This window comes from Microcebus murinus, chromosome 23, assembly GCF_040939455.1.
Source record: "Microcebus murinus isolate Inina chromosome 23, M.murinus_Inina_mat1.0, whole genome shotgun sequence".
Taxonomy (NCBI): Eukaryota; Metazoa; Chordata; class Mammalia; order Primates; family Cheirogaleidae; genus Microcebus; species Microcebus murinus.
In genome coordinates this window covers 16594003-16617888 of record NC_134126.1, presented here as the reverse complement: position 1 = coordinate 16617888, position 23886 = coordinate 16594003, and the positions used below count along the sequence as shown (strand labels likewise).

Below are 23886 nucleotides of genomic sequence, written 5' to 3'. Positions count from 1 at the left end.
TGTCAAGTGGCTTTGTTACATTCAGTTGGGAATTCTCAAGGCCAGAAGAGATCTATAATGAGTTAGATTCAGGAAATAACTGTCTATAAATTGTGAACTATGAAAGCAAATGATCCTTTAAGAAAGCAAATATAGAGGGTATAAATTGAGAGTCAAGAACAGCCTAGCAGTGACAGTTTATTGGAAATTAGACATCTGTGAGAGGCATTTTATAGAAAACTGAAATTATTTATAAGTAACTGTTAGTGAAGCAACACATTCCAGCTGACATTTATTGAACTTACCCTGCACCAGAAACTATACTAGGTACTGTGAACAGAAAGATGGAAAAGTCTCTGCTGTCAAGGAGCCCTTGGTCCAGAGGGGAGATGAGCAGTCAATAGTACGGTAGAGTGTGGCGTGTGCTCTGATTAGGGGGATGGACAGGATACTGGGTACCTGCAACAGGCTGATGTCAGACCCACCAAAATGAGTCTGTGTGACATGTAAGAGATAGAATTAACGGTAGTACTTGGTGACCAGTTGGAATTAAGGGATAAGAGCCCCTCAGATTTCTAGCAAAGGTACAAATCTGTACCTTTGCCAAGATAGGAAAGGTGTAGATTTCAGGGGGAAGACAAGTTCAGTTTGGGTTCAATTTGAGATTCCTGTTGGATGGAGCTATCTAGTAGACATTTGGATATAAAGATCTGGATTTGGAGGGAGAGATTTGAATAGAACTAATAGATTTGGAGTCATCATCAGAGGGGCACACGCTGTACACGGTAATGTGCCAGGAACTGTTCTCAGGACTTTACAAGTACTAATTAATCTAATCCTCTCAGTAAACTCACCAGGTAGGTGTTATCATAATGGAAGAGAGGAACTTCAGTAGAGACACTAACAGCTAGATATGTGGTATCAGGGAAACCAAGTCAAGAGAATGTTAAGTGTGAAATAGAACAAATGGTTATTTCTAAAGGCTTTGAACTGTTTCTACTTAGATTTAAAATTTTACTCTTAAGATCTTTAGTTTTCCTCCTAATTTCAATATAAAGCAAGCACGAATTTTATAAATATACAGCAGGGCCCATGCATGAATTAAAGTATGAATTATATCGAATATAAACTAATGGGGGTACTGTAAATATTAAGAGCCTGAACTTTGGGGCAAGGTTCACTGGATTTGAATCCCCACCCCAGCACAGCCACTAACTATGCAACTGAGGCAGTTTACTTAATTTTCTGTGCCTTAGTTTCCTTATCTATAAAATGAGGATAATAATAGTACTTATCTTTTAGGTTCATTGAGAGGGTTAAATGAATTAATACTTGTAAAGTCCTTAGAATAGTTCTGAGCAGATTACTGTGTGCTCTGTTTTACCTATTATCTATTATAATTGTCATCAGTATTATTCTGCTTTTTGTCATTAGTGTCCTCTCTATATGAATTTAGATTTCCCATTGGATGCCAGTGATGCAGTCAAAAGTTTGCTGGTAACAAACAACTTTTGTGTTATAGGGAGGGGGTGGTGTATCAACCCCAATTAACTGCACTCAGTTCTAAGTAGATGAATTTCCTGATCAAAGCCAATAAACCAACAATTGTTTTTGTAAATGTGGAGAAAATAAACAACAATATATATATGTGAATGTACACGTGTATGTGCATATGTATGTGTATAGACATATGTATGTGTATTTAAGATTTTAGATTTTATCTTAAGTTTGAATCTCAACAATATCCCTTGACTCTCTTAACCTCAGTTTTTCCATCTCTGAAGTGCAGGTTAATACATCATAGGTTTGTTGTAACGAGTAAACAAAGTAATATACACAAAGAGCTTGGCAGGGTCCCTAGTATACAATAACCATTCAGGAATTGGTAGCTATTACTTGGTGTTTGACTAAACTAAGGATTTATACATGATAGCAGATGACTACGAATTCACATTGATGTTCTCTCCCTTCCTGCTTGCCAACTTGAAGTTCTGTGTCCAAAACCACACTGTTTTAGTTCTGATTACTCCTTATATAGCTTTGAAGTATTCAGAAAATCAAGAAAATATGTTGTTTGTATAAACTTTTTTTGTTTTAAAATCCTGATTGTCTTTCTTTATCTTACAGTTTGAAGGCGGTGAGTCATTATCCAGTGGAAACTTGTGTCAGAGATCCCGGCCCAGTAGTGACTTAAACAACAGCACTCTTCAGTCCCCTGCTCACCTGAAGGTCCAGCGAAGCATTTCTGCAAATCAGAAGCAGCGGCGTTTCAGTGATCATGGTGGGGGAAACAGTCAAATAAGTGAAAAGACACACTGGTTCTACCCAGACTTATGTTTTTTTAAACATCATATGTTCATACCTCTGTGTGCTCATGTCATCCAGTTCTCACACATTTATATTACTTTGCAGGGACTGATCCGAGTTTTTAATCAGTTTAATCTTAGTTCAGAGCATAAAACATGCAAATAAAGATAAGTTTAGTACAGGGTTTTTGTTTGTGAGAAGAAAATATTTCAGTTTTTCAGCTAATTATACTAATTTTTGTAAAATTGTAGCTGGTCCATCCATTCCTCCTGCTGTATCATATACCAAAAGACCTCAGGCTAACAGCGTGGAAAGTGAACAGAAAGAGGAGTGGGACAAAGATGTGGCTCGAAAACTCGGCAGCACAACAGTTGGATCAAAAAGCGAGATGACCGCAAGCCCTCTTGTAGGGCCAGAGAGGAAAAAATCTTCAACTATTCCAAGTGTGAGTAAATAGTCTGGTATATTGCAATTTGTTATCTTTGTTGGTTTTCAGAGTTTTTTGTAAAAAGTTTATTTTTTTTAATGTTTCAAAATCTTTAAATGAATCCATTTAAAGAACACACAGAGGGAGCTGAGCTTCTCATAAATGCAATTTAAGAACAAAAGAAAATGAGAATTCTTAAAATAACACTTAACTTCACCACAAAATGGAACATTAAACTTTCCTGCTTCATTTTTTCCTGTTTGTAATATTTGCTTAAAATTATATTACCACATTTAACCTTATATTTACAAATAAGCTATTTATTAAAGGTAGACTCAGCTAATAATTAGTTTATAGAGTTACCTCACATTATTCACTTAAAATATCAAATTATAGAAATTATATAAAGGGAGCTAGAAGGGAAATTAAGATGCCCTACTGTAAGACAATAGGAAAGAATAGAGATAGCAAATACAAAAGAAAACTAAGATATATGAAGACTAGGAATAGAATCGGCAACATTCAGATAATACTGTGTTTCCCCACAAATAAGACCTACCCATAAAATAAGCCCTAGCAGAATTTCTAAGCATTTGCTCAATATAAGCCCTACCCCAAAAATAAGACCTCGTGATGGGTGTGGTTACACAGTGTATCTGCACAACATGAATTTTCATCGAGGAGCGGTAAAGAAGATGAGCAGCCCTTCTCATCTGTCCCATGAGAGCTCTGTTGCTCAACATGAGAGATTGGGGCCAATGGTTCTAAAGGAAATAGAGTCGCAAGAAATTCAGGATGGAATTCCAGGTTTGGAGAGTTATGATGATGTTCCAGAAGAAGACAACTTACTATATTTGAATAAATGTAGATTGTTGTAGCGTACTTAAAAAAAATAACACATCCCCTGAAAATAAACCCTAGGGTGTCTTCTTAAGGAAAAAATAAATATAAGACCCTGTCTTATTTTCAGGGAAACAGGGTAGGTATCTTGAAAGGAAAGGAGGCAAAATGAAAGGGAGGAAATAATTGAATAATAATAACAATGAATAAAGGAAGAGAAGACTTCATATTGAAATGACTCAGAATAGCAAACAGAAGCTAGAAGACTCTGCACTTATTAAAGTGGAATGTATAGACACTAAAATTAATCAAAAAACTTTTAAAAGATTCCAAAATGAGGAACAAGATTCAGATTGACCTCAGATTTCTTAACAGCAACATGGATGCAGAAGATAAATGGAGTGATATTTTTAAAGTACTGAAAGAAAAGTGCTTTAAACCTATCATTTTTTATCTAGCTAAATTGTCATTTAAATGTGAAGGTATTATAACATATTCTAGGCATAAAATGTCTCAACTGTTTGGTTACACAGTGACTACTTGAAAACACCATAGTTGGAGGAAGTAGTCTTACAGGAAGAGAAATAAATCTAGAATGTTGCTGTAAAATATATACAAGTTGAAAGTCATCAAATGACTTAGTTATGCATGTAGTAACATACACAGAAAAAGAAAAATAATGAAACTTCAAACCAAAATTCTGGGCAATATCCAGAGCATGAGGATAGGGGTGCAGATTAAAAGAATATAAACACACACCTTGTTAGGCAGATGACAGGAACAAGTTTAAGAAATCAATAGTGGTAAGCAAACACAAGTTCAGGAACTTAAGGCCAAAAATAGAATTATAACTTTTAAACCAACAGAAGGAGGGGAAAAAAACCTTGATCTAGCCTATGGACAGGAGGAAAAAAGTACCTTAAACAGAAAACATGAAGATACCAAAAAGCCGAATATATCCTTAATTGCAAATGGGTTAAACTCCCCAAGAGAGAGTATTTCATTTAGTCAATTGAAGCCATACTTTTTTTTTTTTTTTTTTAATCTGGGACAGAGTCTCACTCTGTTGCCCGGGCTAGAGTGCTATGGCATCAGCCTAGCTCACAGCAACCTCAAACTCCTGGGCTCAAGCGATCCTCCTGCCTCAGCCTCCCAAGTAGCTGGGACTACAAGCATGCACCACCATACCCGGCTGATTTTTTTTTTAATATACATGTTTTAGTTGTCCAACTAATTTTCATATTTTTAGTAGAGACGGGGTCTCACTCTTGCTCAGGCTGGTCACGAACTCCTGAGCTCAAACAATCCACCCACCTCAGCCCCCCAGAGTGCTAGGATTATAGGTGTGAGCCATCACACCTGGCCATACCTTTTTTGACTATATTATGATTATGTATTATTTGAATGTGTTTGTATGATATCATTAGATTATCACCTTCTAGTCTGTGAAACAGATGTGCATAACCACTTTAAGAATTTATGTGTATAACCACTTACCTCCCAACTTATATGTTTGGAAATGATTCAACTATAATAGGGTTTAATGTATTTTTTTTTTAAGTAATTTTCCTAGGGAAGCCATCATGTCCTTCATTAGCTGGAGGTCAGTTTCCAGTGTCAGCACCCAACAAAGCAGAAAGAAAGAATTTGGTCCTGTATTTTCTACCACTCCCCTAATTAACCTGTCATTTGACTCAGCTTGGTTTTATTTTCCCATGAGCATACTCAGTTTTGCCTGTCTCCGAGCCTGTCTTTATGTGGTGCTCTTGCCTAAAGTTCCCACTTTACGTTATGGAAATCCCATTTCTATAGGTCATTTCTAGTCCTATTTCCTGAATGGAGTGTCCTGTGACTAACTACTACAAATCTCATCAGCCCTTATGATTACTATACCTTGTTTTTTAACACTTAACTATTTATAGGGTGTCTTGTTTTGTTCACTGGTGTTTCCACATGTAAACCTTATCTCCTCATATTTTTAATCTGTTGTGTATTGACACAATAGCTTCCTCTGAATTATTAGTGCCAAAGCATATGGTGTGGGTGTTTAAAGTATATTTGTGGCCGGTCCTGGTGGCTCATGCCTGTAATCTTAGCACTCTGGGAGGCTGAGGCAGGAGGATCACTCAAGGTCAGGAGTTCAAAACCAGCCTGAGCAAGAGCAAGACCCCATCTCTACTAAAAATAGAAAGAAATTAATTGGCCAACTAAAATATATAGGAAAAAAAAAATAGCTTGGCATGGTGGCACATGCCTGTAGTCCCAGCCACTCGGGAGGCTGAGGCAGAAGGATCTCTTGAGCCCAGGAGTTTGAGGTTGCTATAAGCTAGGCTGACTCCATGGCACTCTAGTCTGGGCAACAGAGTGAGACTCTGTCTTAAAGAAAAAAAAGCATCTTTATTAGTTTAAAGAAGGGATAAAAAATTAAAATTAAGGGATTAGTTTAAATTCAGATTAATTAGACCATACTTATCCTCATTTTCTAAAATATAAGCCAAAAGATTCAAGTAGAGAAATTCCCTTCTTAGCCACTTAATACTAGATTTTTAAAAAATTACTATTTTAATTTTGGTCAATGGAGAAGCCAAAATATATATTTTGTTTAATTTTAGCAATTCAGAAGTTTCTAAAATAAAAATTAATAGTCTCCTCTTTCTCTCCATTACCTTACATTCTTGACTCCCAATATATAACTAGTGCTAATTACTTAAGGTAAATTCTCCTATAGGCTTTCCTTTGTTAAAGAAAATATAAGTGAATATACATACACATACAGGATTATTGTATTTTACTTTTTATAAAAATGAAATCATATTATATCTATAACATTCTAATTTTTCTCACTTACAATAGTATGGGGTCTTTCTAGATCAGCATCTTTTTAACAGCTGTATATTATTTCATTGGTATTAATAGATAGATATATCATACTTTATTCAACTTTTCTTTTGGTGAGGTGTTCAGAGTTTTCCATTTTTCAGAGTGTACATCCTTGTACATTTATGTTACTAGTCTATTTCTGTTAAATATATTGTCAAAAGTTCAACCTCGGGGTCTACATGACCATGCTTGTTTGAACCCCAGCTATGAAGAGTCGGGCTCCTCACGCTCCTCAGCCCATGCATGGCACACGGTCACCTTCGTCTTTGCGGGGGCCCGTCCTCACTCCCACTCACCTCCCCAAAAGCTCCAACTCTGAGGTGTTCTAATGGATGTCCTTGAGTGTGTGTGCATCCTTGGGATAGAACATTTAAATTTTTAATAAATGCTATTGGAATAATTTTCTAGGTAGGATAATTTGAGAGTAATTATTTCTCCACAAGCTCATCAACAACTGGATATTACCGAGCTATAAAATTTTTGCCAATCTGAAGGGGAAAAAGAAACACATGCCCTTTTGGTTTTAATTTGCATTTTCCTGACTGCTGGCCCAGTAGTGGGCCAGTACTGACAACAGTGTGGCCCACAAATCCTGAAATATTCACTGTCCGACTCTACAGAAAAAGTTTGCTAACCCCTGCTTTAAAGCCAAAATATACAACTTTAGTGCCTTTTTTGAGGTAATTTCTAAGGTAGAAGGAACTTGAGAGTTTACGATTTAAGCTCTGTTATATTGTAAATTATTGACTGAACACATGAACATTTTTACAAGTGACTCTATTATTTGTCAGCAAAATGGAGTATATTGGAAAATACCTAATCCATTCAAATGATGTGACATGGCTCCTTACTTTCTAATGGAAAAAGAAATAATATCCATAACTTTCATAGATAATTTAGTAGGCGATAGTTTGGTAGTGAATTTATTATCTATAAAATCAGAAACTTTTTTTATTAAATAGTAAAGCCTCTTGCTTATAAGTATGATTCTGTGACAGTATTATTTAACATTAGTATATTAACTTAAGGGTTGTATTGTCAGATAATATTTTAAACTGAGCAGTTGATAAGACATCAAAGGGGAGAGTCTTGAGTTAAATAGATTAATGGTTAGAGAAAGTTTTGGTTAATTATCTGAACCATCTGTTTCTTTATTCATCACCCATAACCATCACAGGCTATAAATGATAGGAGTGTATCTTAGCCGTTTGTGTTGCTATAAGAGAATACCACAGACTGGATACTTTATAAAGAAAATAAATTTATTTCTCATAGTTCTGGACGCTGGGTAGTCCAGTATCAAGGTGCAAGCATCTGGCAAGGGCCTTTTTGATGCGTCATCCCGTGGCAGAAAGGCAAGAGGTCAGAGAGCAAGAGGGGGCCAGACTTGCTTTTGTAACAAAGCTGCTCTTGAGATAACTAACCCACTGCCACAGTAACTATCCATGCAGTCATAGCCCTCATCAACTAATCACCTCTAGTGGACCACACCCCCCAGCACTGTGGCATTAGGGATTTTCCAACACAGGAACATTGGGAGGCACAGTCAAACCCATTGCAGAGTGTTACTATTTGTAAGGGAACTTAGGATTTTCCTTCTAGAAATTCGCATTCAAAAATGACATATGGGAGTTAATAGAAAACCCTTGGTTAGCCAAGAAACTTGGAAGAATAAAAATATATTATGCTGTTTTTTAATCAAGACGACAATAAAACTTGTCAATGTACTTTTCCATGTTATCTATCATATGTGTTTGAACAATACATAATATAAACTGTGAACTGCCATGATCCGAGTGTTTGTGTCCCTTTCCAAAATTCATATGTTGAAATCCTAATCCCAAAGGTGATGATATTAGAAGTTGGGGCATTAAGGAGTTGATTAGGTCACGAAGGCAGAACTCTCACAAATGGGATTAGTGCCCTTATAAAAGAGACCTGAGGGAACTCATTCTGCCCTCTGTCATGTGAGATTACAGCAAAAGACAGCTGTCTGGGAAGCAGACCCTCACCAGATGCTGAATCTCCTAGCATCTTGATCTCCCAGCATCCAGAACTGTGAACAACAAATTTCTGTTGTTTATAAGCCACCCACCCTGTAGTATTTTGTTATAGCAGCCCAAATAGACTAAGACATGAACTCTAAGAAAAATGTTAATCAACTTTTTTACAAAATGAGGAAAAGGAGAGTTTACTTCTTTAAGGAGACTCAGAAAGATTAAAAAATTCTATAATAATTATAAAATATTATATATAAAAAGTATATAATTATAGAAATATAATTGCTTTACTGTAAAAGAAGCCCAAAGAAGTTGTTTATACGGTTGGCTTCCACTTTGGGGAAGTTGCCAAACTAGAATTCAGGAGTCTGCAAGGGTAGTTTCCACCTGATCCCCACATCTTCAACAGAAGGAGCATTACCTGCTCAGCAGTCACTAGAGCAGGCGTCCTCAAACTACGGGACAAGGGCCACATAGGGCGGGCTGAGGACATTTATCTGGCCGCTCTGTGTTTTTGCCACCACTGCCTGTCCTGCTTAGCAGCCAACTTGTCCCGGGCCCACAGTGCGCATGTGTGGAATGTGCGCCACACTCTCCAATGGCCCTCAAACGGTCTGAGGGACAGTGAACTGGCCCCCTGTTTAAAAAGTTTGAGGACCCCTGCACTAGAGTTTTGTTACTTGAACTAGGAAGATCAGCTATAAAAGTGTGTTTTTTTATAGGAACCTGTGTCAAATGGATTTGGTGAGCCTGTGCTTCCATAGCTTAACTTTTACATATCCTAAATTTAGCTTGGGAAAATACAACTTAGGTACTTAGTTTGTAATTTATACTTTTTTTTATGTAACTGGTGACAAGAGTCATTCCTCCTAGGAACCTGCACTGTACAATTTTGTATATGTGATTTTTTTTCCTTCTCCAAACTGAATTCAAGCAAATGTCATCTTTCTAGCCTTCGTGATTAAACAAATTTAGATTAATTATGTATTTTAAAGAATAGTGAAAGTTGGGCCAGGTGCGGTGGCTGACGCCTGTAATCCTAGCACTCTGGGAGGCCGAGGCGGGTGGATTGCTCAAGGTCAGGAGTTCAAAACCAACCTGAGCAAGACCTCGTCTCTACTAAAAATAGGAAGAAATTAATTGGCCAACTAAAAATATATAGAAACAATTAGCTGGGCATGGTGGCGCATGCCTGTAGTCCCAGCTACTTGGGAGGCTGAGGCAGGAGGATCGCTTGAGCCCAGGAGTTTGAGGTTGCTGTGAGCTAGGCTGACACCACAGCACTCTAGCCCGGGTAACAGAGTGAGACTCTGTCTCAAAACAATAATAATAATAATAATAATAGTGAAAGCTGGATTAGCCAAAACTAGGGATTTTTTTTTTCTGTTGGAATAAGGATTAGACAGAAGAGTATTTTATCCCTTTTGAAAATCATTTGTGAATATTTTATTGCTGGTAACTAGTCAAGATTTGGGTATGCACAACAACAGGGGTTATAGGTCAAATGTTGTGTGCGTAGTAAGGAGAATCACCCATCTATCTATTCCTTTTTGCTTATTTTTTTTTCTCTTTTCTCCAAAGGTCCTCAGAGTTGGCCTGCCTTTTGGCCAAAACCTGAGTGAGACTAGAGGAAATATCCTCTCTGGCACTGTACAGACCTCTGTTGGTGGCCTCAGCTGAGCATGCCTTTGATCCTGGAGCTTTAGTCTCCTTACTGTTCCCATTGGCTGGGGGTGGGGTGTTCCCTCAGGCTTCCGAGTGGGCGTGCTGTCTTCATGCCACAGCTTCCTGTTGGTGATGATACTCAGTGTGGGGTTGACTCTAGCTCCCAGTAACTTAGGGCTGCCTGTACCCCTGCTGTGCCATTTCCCTACCACCAGCTCACAGGAGAGAGTGAATACAAACCCAGCTTTCTTGTTGCTTCCAAACAGCTGCTGGCTACTGCTATAAGAGAGTAAGCTAAACCTCCTAAAACTTTGTTATGCTTTGCATTTTACTTCTGAAATCTAAATAACACAGAGAGAGGGGCAGGAGATAGATCTTACTAATATAAGATGCTGATCAATTAAAATTCTACAAAACCAGTTTAAATTCATTTCTTGGACTTTCCACAAATATAGTTACAATTTTAAAATTTTTTGCCTTCTTACAGAACAACGCATATCCTGGAGGTAGCATGGCAAGAAGGAATACCTATGTTTGTGAAAGGACCACGGATCGATACATGGCATTACAGAATGGAAAAGACAACAGGTAAAAGTTGTAGTGCCAAGTAGTAATAACTTTGCTATTATTCTGTTAGTGCTCTTGCTGAAATGACTGCAAATAAATGGGTCAAGGGAAGAGGAAATACAAAGTAATAAGATTGCAACCAACCATTCTTACTAAGGCATCTCCCCTTCTGTACCAACGTGGAAGGATGGGAAAATATTTAGGGAAATCAGGAGGTAAATTTCTTCCCCTGTGAATTTCTGAGTAAAATCTGATAGTAAGTATTTCCCTATAACAAAGCAGGTCAAACCATCCTAATCTAATCTTTATAATATGAATCTACTCTCTTATGTACCTGCTGCCTCCTTCTTCCCTCCTTCCCTGGCCCCCTCCATCAAGTAATTATGTGTCTAAACAATAAAGGCTTTATTTTCCTTCCTCTAAAGAAATATGGCCATCTCAACTGATCATTGAGAACCACACAATTCTTAAAGTGTTTTCTTTCAAATGATAATAAATCATATTACTTTTATTATTTAAAAAATTTAACTTCTTTCCATCATGAGTTAGAAGGACCGCTCATCAATATAGTACAAAGACATGGAGCCTATTCTAATAAAGTCCTGTTCTTAGTACTAGCTCTAGTCATTTCAGTAGAGTGAACAGACCACTCTTACATTTGTTCCTTCTCAGTTAGCAGGTGTGTAAAGTAAGTGTTGTAAGGCATACAAAGATAAGTGTTGTATCTTCCTTGGACATAACATCTTTTAGGCTAGAAAGATAACTGTAAATTAATTTCAGACTTATGATTTTTTTTCTATACTAAATCCTAATCTGCAACTCCTTTAATATACAACAGTTAACATGTTGATTCATGATCTAAAAGCGTTTTGATGATGGTTCTGGGAGTAATATTTTTTGAATAATTATGAATTCTTACTGTGTGAACTGCAATGAACACATCATACAAACTGTGATTTTTAGGTAGTGAAAAGTGTCTCCAAATATAATCATTTTATCTGAAACTGTCATTCAACCACAAAAATAATTTTGTGCCTTCTCATATTCACATACAGAGAGTATGTGTGAGATCTTTTTCATAGAAGATAGTGATAAATTCACCCTGTACAGATTTAACAAGAATATTGTTTTATTAGTCACTAATAATGCCACTAATGTTAGTTTCTTTTAAGTGTTTCAGTCATGAAGAGTGTTAGTCAATCTGGATTTTTAAAAATCTAGTTGTTAAAGTTTAGTAAACTGTGGTTTTCCTTCTTTTTTATATTTCCACGGTCTTCTCAACTGCTCTATGTCGAAAGCCTTACAGAGATGTCTGTGAGTAGCATTCCTTCCGCAGGCTCTTCTGTGGCCTCTGCTGTCCCCTCAGCACGACCCCGCCACCAGAAGTCCATGTCCACTTCTGGTCATCCCATTAAAGTCACACTGCCAACCATTAAAGACGGCTCTGAAGCTTATCGGCCTGGGTAATGTGTTGGTTACCTTTCATTTTGTTTGTTGAGAATTTTAACCGCTATAGCACCATGTGAAAATGATAGTCACCACCACATTAAGAGCTCTCTGAAAAGATTCAGTGTCTGTGGCAGAAGAAAAGTTGAATTGTAACATGAACTTACTGTGTACTACTTTAGCTGTTAATGAAAATATTGCTTATAATTTAAATCATTTTCTAGAGGAATTTTTTTTAAAGATTTTATTTTAAATCTGTCAAGTAAAGTATTGCTGTCTAATATATCATTTAGGTAAATTGAATTTTTTTATGATTTAAATACACAGACAAAAAAACACTAGACTGGGAGGTGAAACCCCTGGGTAGTTGTCCTGACTCAGTTACTTATTCTTAATAAAACTGGGCTTTAGTTTTCCTGTCAGTGAAACAGGTGAACTCAAAGAGGGTTCAGGTACAAAATTATATATAATATTTATTGTCTATTTTAGGATCTCTCAAATTCAGAACATCTGAACTTTTTAGCCCTTTGATCGTTAGGTTTGTTGGCCATACTGGTAGTGTCATGGAGCATTGTGCTATCACCAGTGCCTAGATTGGAAATCGGAAATGATTTTACTCAAAGGCTTTTTAATAAACAATAAAATCTGTGTTCTACATTGTGACCTGGTTTAAATTGAAAGTAGTAAAAAAAAATACGTGTAACATCCCTGGTTTGGCATTCCTCTTACTGCAAAGCCTTTGTCTTTGTTTCCTTGTTTCAGTAATATCTTCATCTTTGGTGCCCAAATTTTTATAAAAGACATTTAGTTTCAAACTGAAATTTTATCCCTTTATAATGATATAATAAATAAAATTAACCCATATCTTACATCTCTAATGTGAACAAATAAAATAGGGCCGAAAGAAGTAGCCATAGCCTTTTTTTTTTTCCTCCAGTTTTTAGCATGATTGAAAGCTTTTGCTGTCCTATTCTAAATAATATATCTTAATTTGTCCCAGCAGTACAACCCAGAGAGTGCCTGCTGCTTCCCCATCTGCTCACAGTATTAGTGCTTCCACTCCAGACCGGACCCGGTTTCCCCGAGGGAGTTCCAGTCGAAGCACTTTCCATGGCGAACAGCTTCGGGAGCGACGCAGCGCAGCTTATAACGGGCCACCTGCTTCACCGTCCCACGAAACGGGCGCATTTGCACACGCCAGAAGGGGAACGTCAACTGGTATAATAAGCAAAATCACATCCAAATTTGTTCGCAGGTCAGTCCCAATATACTGTCGTGTTTTGTTTCCTCTGTGAGTTATAAAGGAAACTTGATTTTTTTTCTTGAATCTTTTTAGTGATTTTCCAAAGTGGTTTCATGACATTTCATTAGAGCTGCTCTTTTAACAGAGTTGCAAGGGGAAAAATCCAGGAAGACACAAAGTCTTTTTCCTAAAGAGAGAGAAACAAAAAAATGGACTAAATAAGAATTTTAAAATTCTGTAAAATAAAGTGGAAAGAGCAAAACTTGACACCAAAAATGTGTTTTAACACAAAGATTATCTCCTATTTAAAAGCCTTGATTTAGAAAAAGGAATTAAATATGAGTTTACATGTATCCTTCAAATATTTATCTTAAAAATACTTTTAAATTGTTCACTAATAACATATAGTTTAATTTTTTCACAGTTGTACCCTTTTCTAAAAAGTGAGCATATATGTACAGTGCCCAGTGATGATACAAGTTGCTGAACACAGTGCAGGTTGATGTAAATTTGACTAATTACTATGTCTCACTAAATGCCTACTTAAGCCCTGTCTCATACAAAGCAGTTTCTTAGGTGCAGAGCAGGATATAAAGACGGATAAAACGGCATCTATGCCCTCCAGATTCTTACCGTCTTGGAAGAACTGCTTCCAAGACATGTAAACAGCTGGCCGTGATATAAAGCAGAATGTGTGCTAAAAAAGGAGTGTGGGCAACTTGCTGAAGGAGTTCAGAGGAAGGCACAGTAGTTCCTGTCGAAGGGGGGACGTGAAGGTTCCATGTCATATAGTGGTTTGAACTGAGGCTTCACTGATGAGTAAGAAATTATTATACTTCCTGTAAAGAATATTAATTAAATACTTAATTTTCAGTGTTATTGGTGTTCCTTGGATTTCAAAGAGTAGATGTGGAAAAGAGAAGAAGCAGCTTTAGTACCATGCCTTTTCATGGAGCTATTTGTAGACTCGACTCACAGATCAGTTTGCCCAGGATCACAGAACTGAATTTAAAACTTTAAATCCTCAAATGTAACATTAGTTTCTAACCGTATCAATAAATGAGTTTGTGCCATTTGGGCAATTACTCTGAAATATGACAACTTGATAAACGAAGCTGAAAGCTCACCAACAGAGTCAGCATGAAAGTTAGATGATAGTGTTAGTTGACCATCTGCAGGGGACTAGTCAGATTATCCGTAGTTTCTGCTTTTGGAATTTGGCTGACTTAGGCCATTTTGGAAAGCCAAGTACTTTCTCGTGGTTAAGCCAGGATAGGATTAGTTTTAAAATGAAGAAAAATAGGTTTTGAGTTTAGTGCTGGATTACTAATTGTGCATTAAGCATTCTGCAAAATATTTCTTTTTACCTTGCAATAAAAAATTAGATTCTAAAGAAAACTTAGTAAAGAATATTCTGGATAAGAAGTCAAGAAACAGAATGTCAGAGCAAGAAAGGGCCTGTTGGGAGGTTGGATAAAGGATCTCCATACAGTCATTTAACAAATACTTAAAGACCTACTACGTGCTGGGCATTTTCCTAAGAGCTGTTGATATAGCAGGAAGAGAGGCTAATATGGCGCCTTCCTGTGAACTACTTACTATCTTGAGACATTCCACACGGTTGAAACATTTCTCTCACTTGGCTCTGGTTTTGTCCTGGCTCACATGCTAGCTATCCCTTCTCTTTGCTGGTTCTTTTTTCGGTTCCCTTGCCTTTCTCCCTAACCTCTGAATGTCAGAATGCCTGAGGGCTCAGTCTTTGTACATATTCTCCTCTTAGGTTTTCCTCACTCTCTTGGTGATCTCATTCAGGTTCATGACATTAGATTCCATCTATGAACAACTCCCAGATATATTATATCTTTAGCCAGATCTCTCTCCAGAACTGCAGACTCGTCCAGTTGCCTGCTCAGCCTCTCCATTTGGATGTGTTATAGACTCTCAAACAGAATGTGTTCAAAATTCAACTCCCAGTCCTCTTCCAAATGTGCCCCTCCCTTATTCTTTACCATTTTAGGAAATGACAGCACCACCTTTTTAGTTGCTCAGATTACAAACCTTGGAATTAACCGTGACACCTCTGTCCCTCATGCCACATATGAGAGCCATGGGTGGGCTGTGCTGGCTCTGCCACCTTCACAGCAGTTCCAGGATTTGGCTGCTTCCATCACTCTTGCCACTGCCTTCATAATCTAAACCACTGTCCATCTTGCACCTCCTGTTAGGTCTCCTAGCTTCTGTCCTTGTCCTCCTATTGGGTTGTCAGCAGTGTAAGTCTGATTGTGTCACTCTTTGATTTTTAAAGCCCTTGATTAGCTCTCATCTTGCTCCAAATACAATTCAAAGCCTTCACAGTGTCCTATAAGGCCCTATGTTGTCTGGCCACCCAATTATGCTCTGACCTCTTCCCCCTCTTCTTCTCCTACTCTTCCCCTTGCTGGTTCCACACCAGCCACACAGGCACCCGACTGTCCTCAGGTCTGCCAGGCACACCCACTTCAGGATTTTGTGCTTGCTGTTCCTTCTGCCTGGAATTCTCTGCCCAAGATAACCTGCATGGCTTACTTCTTTTACACCAAACCTTATGATTTCTAACAAAAGATCATTCTTAGCCCATTAGGGAATAATCTAACTTGTTCAGTTGAGTATATGTTGCTATATATAAGGTATTAGGTATAAGTGTTAGAGAACCATGCCATGCTGCATATGCTGTTAAAACCAGCTGTGCCTTCTGTAGCCCCATCTGCCTCCCACCATGCCTACTTACAGCACACTTCCTGGGCTGTTTGAAACAATTGCCAAGCAGCAGAAATTCTTCCAGTCGGTGTTCCTACTGGCAACCAGGTAGGCAGGAACTAGGCTATGGGCCAATTGCTATTTCAGCTACTTGTAGCAGAGGAAGTAAGGTCTGATGGACATTTCCCTCCTAATTCCTAAAGTTTGGCAACAGCAAAATAGATATGTGCTAACAGTGAGTTATAAGACAAAATATAAATAGGACAGAAAAGTGCAGTGAAACTTATGTCCCTTCCTATTACAGGAATTTTATCTTAGCAGCAGGAGTCAACAGCTCTTTCTTGCCAAGTTGGTACACTGCCCTTCTGTATATGTCAGTTCACCTACATGTAACTGAAAATGTACATTTCACTTTGAACCTACTCAAAAATGTTTTATTTCTTTCAGTGTGCTATAATAGAAAAGATTGATATAGATGGCATTGAATTTTATTATACTTCCCAATAAAAATGCCAGTTATTAAAAATAGAAATTTAAGAAACTCCATTTGAATGTGAGAATACATTTTATTATCCTTTAACTCAGATAGAAAAATGGTTTTTGTGCAATATGTTTGTTAAGAAAGGCCTTGAGAGGCATGAGGCCAGTTAAAGACCTTGAAAAGCATGAGGCATTCATATTCTTAATAACCATTTAAACCATTTTTAGAGCTTGGTATGTGGATGTGTTGCTTTAATTTGAGGGATGGGAGAGGGCACTGATTTTATTTCTGTTGCATTGATTTTACATAAGTAATAAAATGTTCCTGGAATGGCAAGACAACATTAACTTAAGAAATCAAGTTGGCGATTTTTCCCAACTATTTAATAGTATTTCACTCTCTGTCACAAGATATGTAATTACCTTTAAAAACAACAAAGTGGTTAAAATTTTGGTAGACTTCAAAAATATTAATTATATTCAACACAAGGACAATTAGTAGTGTTTTCCTGATTTTATTTCACAGGTGAATATACAGGTAAGATCAGTGTTTTTGTTTAAGATTGAATCTGTGTTTTTAGACTCACCTGCTTGGATAGGCTTTGGATTTGCTTTAGTATTTTTATCATGTGCATGAATTGTTAGCATAACTTCTGAAATAAATTAATTGCTTATTTTAAAGTTGATATTTAGTTTTAGAAATATTTACATATGTGTTGAGCTTTATTTCTAACTACAAGGTTAATTTATATTTTCTCTAAATTGAGCGACTACTAGAATTATATGTAATAACAAATATGACATTGAATCTTGCTGTTGACAATTATTAAATAGTTTTAACTTTAGATTAAACTAAACCAAAAGATAAATTATGACTTTAAAATTATGGCTGGGAATTGGAAGATCACGTAAAAAAAATTTCTAAACTTTCACCTAGTATCTCCTCTTGATAATACCCAGTAGACGCTCAATGAATGATAGTTACATGTGGTTATGATGAAAAACATGAGAAATAGTATTAGACTAATAATAGAAAACTGTCGTGGTAGAAGTTTGCTCAACAAGTTAATTTTAAAATCATTTTAGATGTAGGTTTTCTTGATATATTTTTCACTTTTATCATTAAATCTCATCCTTCACTTTGTTTTGAGGGATCCAAGTGAAGGCGAAGCCAGTGGCAGAACCGACACCTCAAGGTGAGGAGCCACTATTAATCCTTCGCTGCCAGGTCCCTGTGGATGAAAGCATACTTTTGAAATACTTGTAGCACTTAATAATCATGAATACAACTAATAACTAGATAGCATGTATATTTTAAATTTTTATATTGGGGTGGGTTTTTATAATGTTGCCTAGCATTTAAGTTTAAGTTAATGAACTTTAACTTTGTTTTCCAGACATTATTTTGAATTGTACACTTGGTAGAGAAATAGTTTTCTGATGTATAAAATATGCCATAACAGAAAAATTAATAGATTAAAATGTACTGATCTTTTTCTCAATAAAATGGTGTAACCAAAATTAGTCTGGGTCAAATAGCACAAATAACACAGAACACTGAGATGATTAAATATATAGGAAGATTTGATATTAGTAATATATTTTCGATGAGAATTCAGTGTTGGACCACATTTTAAAATTATCCTGCCATACTTTATGTTGTTGTTTTGTTTCATTTTATTGACACTTAGGACTAGTTGCATATTCATTCTGGTGGTGGGTTTCAAACAGGAGCACACTCGGAATCACAGGGAGGACTTGCTAAAAAGATTGCTGAGCCCACACCCCTGACTTCCTGTTCAGCTGGTGGGGAGGGGTGGGGGCTGAATATTTGAGTTTCTAACAAGTTTCCAGGAGATGCTAATGCTGCTGCTCCAGGGACCACATTATGGACACGTTAGTACTTGGGTTCACATTTTATAAATGGGAAATTTAAGAAATGAAGGCATTAAATTATCTTGAGTGTACACAAGCATTAAGGGATGCAATATAGACCTTAGAACCAACAAGTAATGCCACAGTAGGATAGACGTCTGGCTTCCTTCAGGAGCTATTTTGACCAGCTGAACACAAGCCTCTAATTTAATTTTTACTTTTTAAATTATTCAAAATATAAAAACATCATGAACTTTGGAAAAACTTTACTAAGCATTGCTGTGTAGTCTTTTTTTTACAAACTGTGCTATATTTATGTTTACTAATAATAGTTGCAATGTTTCTTTGTAGAGTTAGGTACCTGAGTCACCATGGTAGGAAGCCAAAAGGAGACAAGACAAATATTTTTAACTTTGTTCTGGCTTTTAAATAAACATGGGAGACTTTTTTAGTCCCTCCCCTACTTTGTCTTCACTTTGGAGCGTCCTCCTTGCATCTCATGCTGTATTTCCACTGAATTTTCCTCTGAGACATTTAGTAGTATGTAGTGTCACAAGTGGCCGCTAATAGTGAAATTAATCTGCATGCATTTTTATCCTTTTAATATGACTACATAATTTTATTAACATAAGAATTTAGTAACAGATCTTTTATAAATGTTTACAAAGCATTTTTTACTTTTCCTTTTGTTTGGTGGTTGTTGGGTTTTGTTTTCTTTTTTGCTTTTGAAGAAAGGCTTATGGAATAAAAACTGCAATGTCCTTGCTGGTCATTTAATCCTCACAACAATGAGGTGGAAAGTACCCATTTTATAGATCAAGAAACAATAAGGAACATAGGTGGGATGAAAATAGTTCTAATGAGGCTCTATCATTTTTGTGAGTTGGTGTGTTACAGTGGCTAGAAGCACCGGCTCTTGAGCCACACCACATGGTTTGAGCTGTGCCTACCACTTACCTCACTGTGTGGCTTTGGGGAAGTTACTTCAACTCTCCGTGCCTCCACTTCCTCATCCTGACTGCCTTGTAGTGTTGTTATGGGGGTACATGAGTAAATAGTACATGTTATGCCCTTAGGACAATTCCTGCACATAGTAAGTACTCAATAAATGTTAGCTGTTACTCTATTGGTATCCACATTTCTGGGAGCTTTTTGCAGTTGACATCAGTGGTGATGTTTGTGAGACTACACACAGAAAAACATCTTATATCTGCCTGTTTGTCTTAAAGTCATCTTAAGGTGGAATGAAAGGAAAGCTAAACTTAGAATAAAACATCTGAATTCTAGTCTTCATTTCTCATCTCACTAGTTCTATGGCCTTAGAAAAATAATTTAAGTTTCCTAACCATCAGTTCTGTTTTTAAAGTGAGTGCTCAATCAAGTGATCTCTCAGGTCCCTTCCAGCATGCTGATTCTATCACTAGAGTTAATACATGTGACCCTGATAAATGATTCTGGTTGGGTCTATAAGCCCAAAGAGGTCTGTGATGCAATGGCTTAGATTCAGTGAGCAAAAAGAGAAAAATGGAGAAGACAATGAAATAAATACTTTCCATACCTATTTAGCAATCTTTAGGAATTTATTTTGTCTACCTATTCCTTTCTTTATTTTCTCAACCATGCATAGTTTGCGGAGCTTCGGGGGCTCAGACACCTAGGAATGAAGGGTAGAATGAATATATATATAATTGTATAAATGTAAATGTATATATGAATAATACATTATAGTATTGATATAAAATGTATGTTAATATATTTATGTAGCAGATTATATATAAACTCCTTCCAAAATATTTCTTTCTTAAATCACAGATAAGTGAGATAGTTTATCAAGTTAAAATTACAACATCTGTATTTGGATAATCGCTCAGCAAATTTAATTACAGGGTATTCTCTATCATGAATAATCTATTAACTTCACCTTCCTATAATTATTTGAAATAGGTTTTCTGGTTCTATATTATTTCTGGGATACCTGCAATAAGTAAAATCCAATGAGGCTAATTCATTTAACAATAGGTGTTTATCATCTGCTGTGTGCCCAGCACAGTTCTAGATGCCTGAGATATGTCAGTGAATGAAATAGACAAAACTCCTTGTCCTCCTAAAGTTTACAATGTAGTGGTAGATTCAGATAAGAAATAATAAACCTACTAAATGGGTCAAATAATATATTAGAATGCGATAAGTACTATAAAGAAAAAAAGAGAGCAGGGCAAGGGGTATTGGCCATGCAGGGGTAGGAGTCAGGGTACAATAGGGTGGTCAGGGGAGGCCTCATGGAGAAAGCAAGCAGAGAGTTGAAAAAAGTAAGGAAGTTAGCCATGCAGCCATGTGGGGTAAGGTGTTCCTGGAACAGGGGACAGCCTGTGCAACTGCCTTAGGCAGTGTGTTCAAGGAACAGCATGGCAGCCAGTGTGTCCTGACGAGAGTGAGCAAGGAGAAAAATAACAGGGCTGGGGTGGGAGGAGGAGTTGGAGTGTAGGTCACGTGAAGGCCCGTAGACTATTTTCAAGACTATTCATGTGGAGTATGAAGACCACTAGCTCAATGGACCCTAATGACATGATGAGAGAGATCCGAAAAGTATTAGGTGCAAATAACTGTGATTACGAACAAAAGGAGAGGTTTTTGCTTTTCTGTGTCCATGGAGATGCTAGACAGGACTACTCAGCATAAATGACATGAGAAATCACAGGAGGATACTGAGAGGTAGGGGATAATCTGACATCTTTACATAGTTGCAATAAAACATTCTTTCTCAATATTATCAGGTGTAAATTATTCTCTTTCCCTCTGTAGTTATTACATTCCTCCTTCTCAAAAAGGGCAGGAGAAAGGAAATTTTTCTCTATATTTCAAAAATGTATATTTATAAATGGAATAGTAATGGTCCCTGTTTTGCATATGTGTGTATACATACATATATGTAGAATGGAGAATCTGTATTTATATATATTTACCACATATAGATATTATATAAAATGGAGAATCTGCTTTTGTAAACTTGAATAGAGAAATATAGAACTGAAAAAAAGCATTAAGTTCTTTACTTTCAGCTGCAGACTTATTTCCCACAAATATATTTAAGAAAATATGCTATTTTAGGTTGAAGATATTAAAAGTAAAAACAGATGGCATCTTGAGGTCTGTTTTTGTAACAGCAAGATAATGGAAATCTTTTGTGTCTCTCTGAGGGTAGCCTGCAAATTGAGTAGTTTTATTAGGCACTGAATTATGACCACTTAAATTATATACATGTTTTGATTTCTTTGCTGAGTAGAATTTTTTTTTTTCATTCTTTCCTTTTGCCCTCTTTTTTCCAGAAGTACATCAGGGGAACCAAAAGAAAGAGACAAGGAAGAGGGTAAAGATTCCAAACCGCGTTCTTTGCGGTTCACGTGGAGTATGAAGACCACTAGCTCAATGGACCCTAATGACATGATGAGAGAGATCCGAAAAGTATTAGATGCAAATAACTGTGATTACGAACAAAAGGAGAGGTTTTTGCTTTTCTGTGTCCATGGAGATGCTAGACAGGACAGCCTCGTGCAGTGGGAGATGGAAGTCTGCAAGTTGCCACGGCTGTCACTCAATGGGGTCCGCTTCAAGCGAATATCTGGGACATCAATTGCCTTTAAGAACATTGCATCCAAAATAGCAAATGAGCTTAAGCTGTAAAGAAATCCAAATTTACAGGATCAGGGAAGACACATCCATATAAGAGGTACAGTTTTTGAATGTACTGGTAATGCCGAATGTGGTCCACCTGTGAATCTCCCCATGTAGAATCTGCCCTTAACGCAATAAGGTTATACATAGTTATGAACTGTAAAATTAAAGTCAGTATGAACTATAATAAATATCTGTAGCTTAAAAAGTAGGTTCACATGTACAGGTAAGTATATTGTGTATTTCTGTTCATTTCTGTTCATAGAGTTGTATAATAAAACATGATTGCTTAAAAACTTGTATAGTTGTCTAGATTTCTGCACATAAATGTACATTTGATGCTTTGAGTTGAAAATGTTCTTCCCTGTTATTTACATTCTGGTGGGTTTTTTAAATTCTTACCTCCATCTTGCAATTTTGAAAATTGTGTCCAGAATTAAAAGTACACAGAAATAGTCTTTACAATTGTAGCATGGACTTTTTAAAATTATTTTAAAATCATATTTAAATTTAAACCAGAAGCTGATAAATAGACCAGCTTTGTTATACACAGAATTACTCCTGCTTACCTTTGCTCTTATCCTTGTTATCAAACAAGGTTTCATTGAGAAAGATACAAAGGGTTTTACAGTGTTGGCACTTAGAGTTTTTAAAATAAAGTATGTGAAAATAAACAATAGCTTTTGTCTTGAGCTAACCAAGAAGTACTGGAGGTAAAGTTAAATCTACATCAAGTTTCTTTTGAACTTTGAAGTGTTTTCTGACCCTGCTAATTGTAGCAGCAAAATTAAAAAGAAACAATACTTTGTCTGGCTATTATAATGTAAACTGTCACTTAGGTTTGCTGCCTTCAGAATACCGCAATGTAATTGCGGGAATATACTACTATTGGGACTGTCTCATAGCACAAACTCATCTGTACAGTGTTGATCAATGCATCAGTTAAGAAATAATGCCACCTCAGGAATTAACTGGCATTGGGAACATTTGCCTCATTCTCCTCCATGCTCTTCATCCACCCCTGCCGTTGTAATATCTGTAAGTACTTAAGAGACTTGTGAGCAAAACATACTATTTATAACAGTGTATTATTGATTTACGCTTACGTGGTTGTTCAGTTTGTTCCCATGTAACATTTGTTTTAAATATTTTGCCAGATTTCTTGTATTTATTCCACATCATTATGCCTAAAATGTGCGGCTTTGTAATTGGGCATTTGCCTACCTTTCTTTCATAATTAGTGATATATATGCTATGTAAAATCACTAGTAAAGGTACATTTTAATACTTGTTATTTTATACTGAATTAGCCTTGGAGGTTGACTGTGCAATGTTATTTAATGTTGTAATTACTGTAATATCCAAATATGGGCCCCATCTGCACACTCCTGAGAAACAAAAAGTATATTCAAATTTTATCAGTTTAAGGAAAAATAAAGCTGTGATAAATACTGTAATTCTGACCTACATTAGAAAGCTCTAAGTGTAGGTGATGAGCCATTCCATAATGGCTGCCAGGCTAGGATGAATTTTACATTCTGTACTGTACTGTGATGTAGCTTTCTTCTGTAACAGTTCTGTTCTAAAATGAAGTGTATTTTTGCCTTAGCAAAGGGTGGTGTTTGGAAAAAAAAAAAAACTGTGTAGCCCCTTTTTAACCTAGTGCTCATTCAAAAAAATTGATGCAAATCTTTATTCACTTTCACTGGTGCACACTGAAATTTTACTTGAACAGTTCTCATAATAAAGCACTTGTCTTTTGCTCTTTA

At 36.6% G+C, this 23886-nt stretch overlaps 1 protein-coding gene across 4 annotated transcripts in view; it reads left to right on the top strand.

Annotated features, from left to right (window-relative positions):
- MARK1 (microtubule affinity regulating kinase 1) overlaps positions 1-23886 on the top strand; it is a 118330-nt gene extending 94444 nt beyond the window's left edge. Inside the window, exons 12-18 of one of the 4 annotated variants that reach the window (XM_020284330.2) lie at positions 2107-2260; positions 2538-2731; positions 10586-10686; positions 11964-12128; positions 13115-13366; positions 17722-17766; positions 21772-23886. In XM_020284330.2, the coding sequence (XP_020139919.1) occupies positions 2107-2260; positions 2538-2731; positions 10586-10686; positions 11964-12128; positions 13115-13366; positions 17722-17766; positions 21772-22126 (1266 nt within the window). In that variant the 3' untranslated portion in view covers positions 22127-23886. Of the gene's footprint in view, positions 1-2106; positions 2261-2537; positions 2732-10585; positions 10687-11963; positions 12129-13111; positions 13367-17721; positions 17767-21771 lie in introns of all 4 variants that reach the window. The other 3 variants (XM_012791529.3, XM_020284332.2, XM_020284331.2) reach the window with 3 other exon arrangements.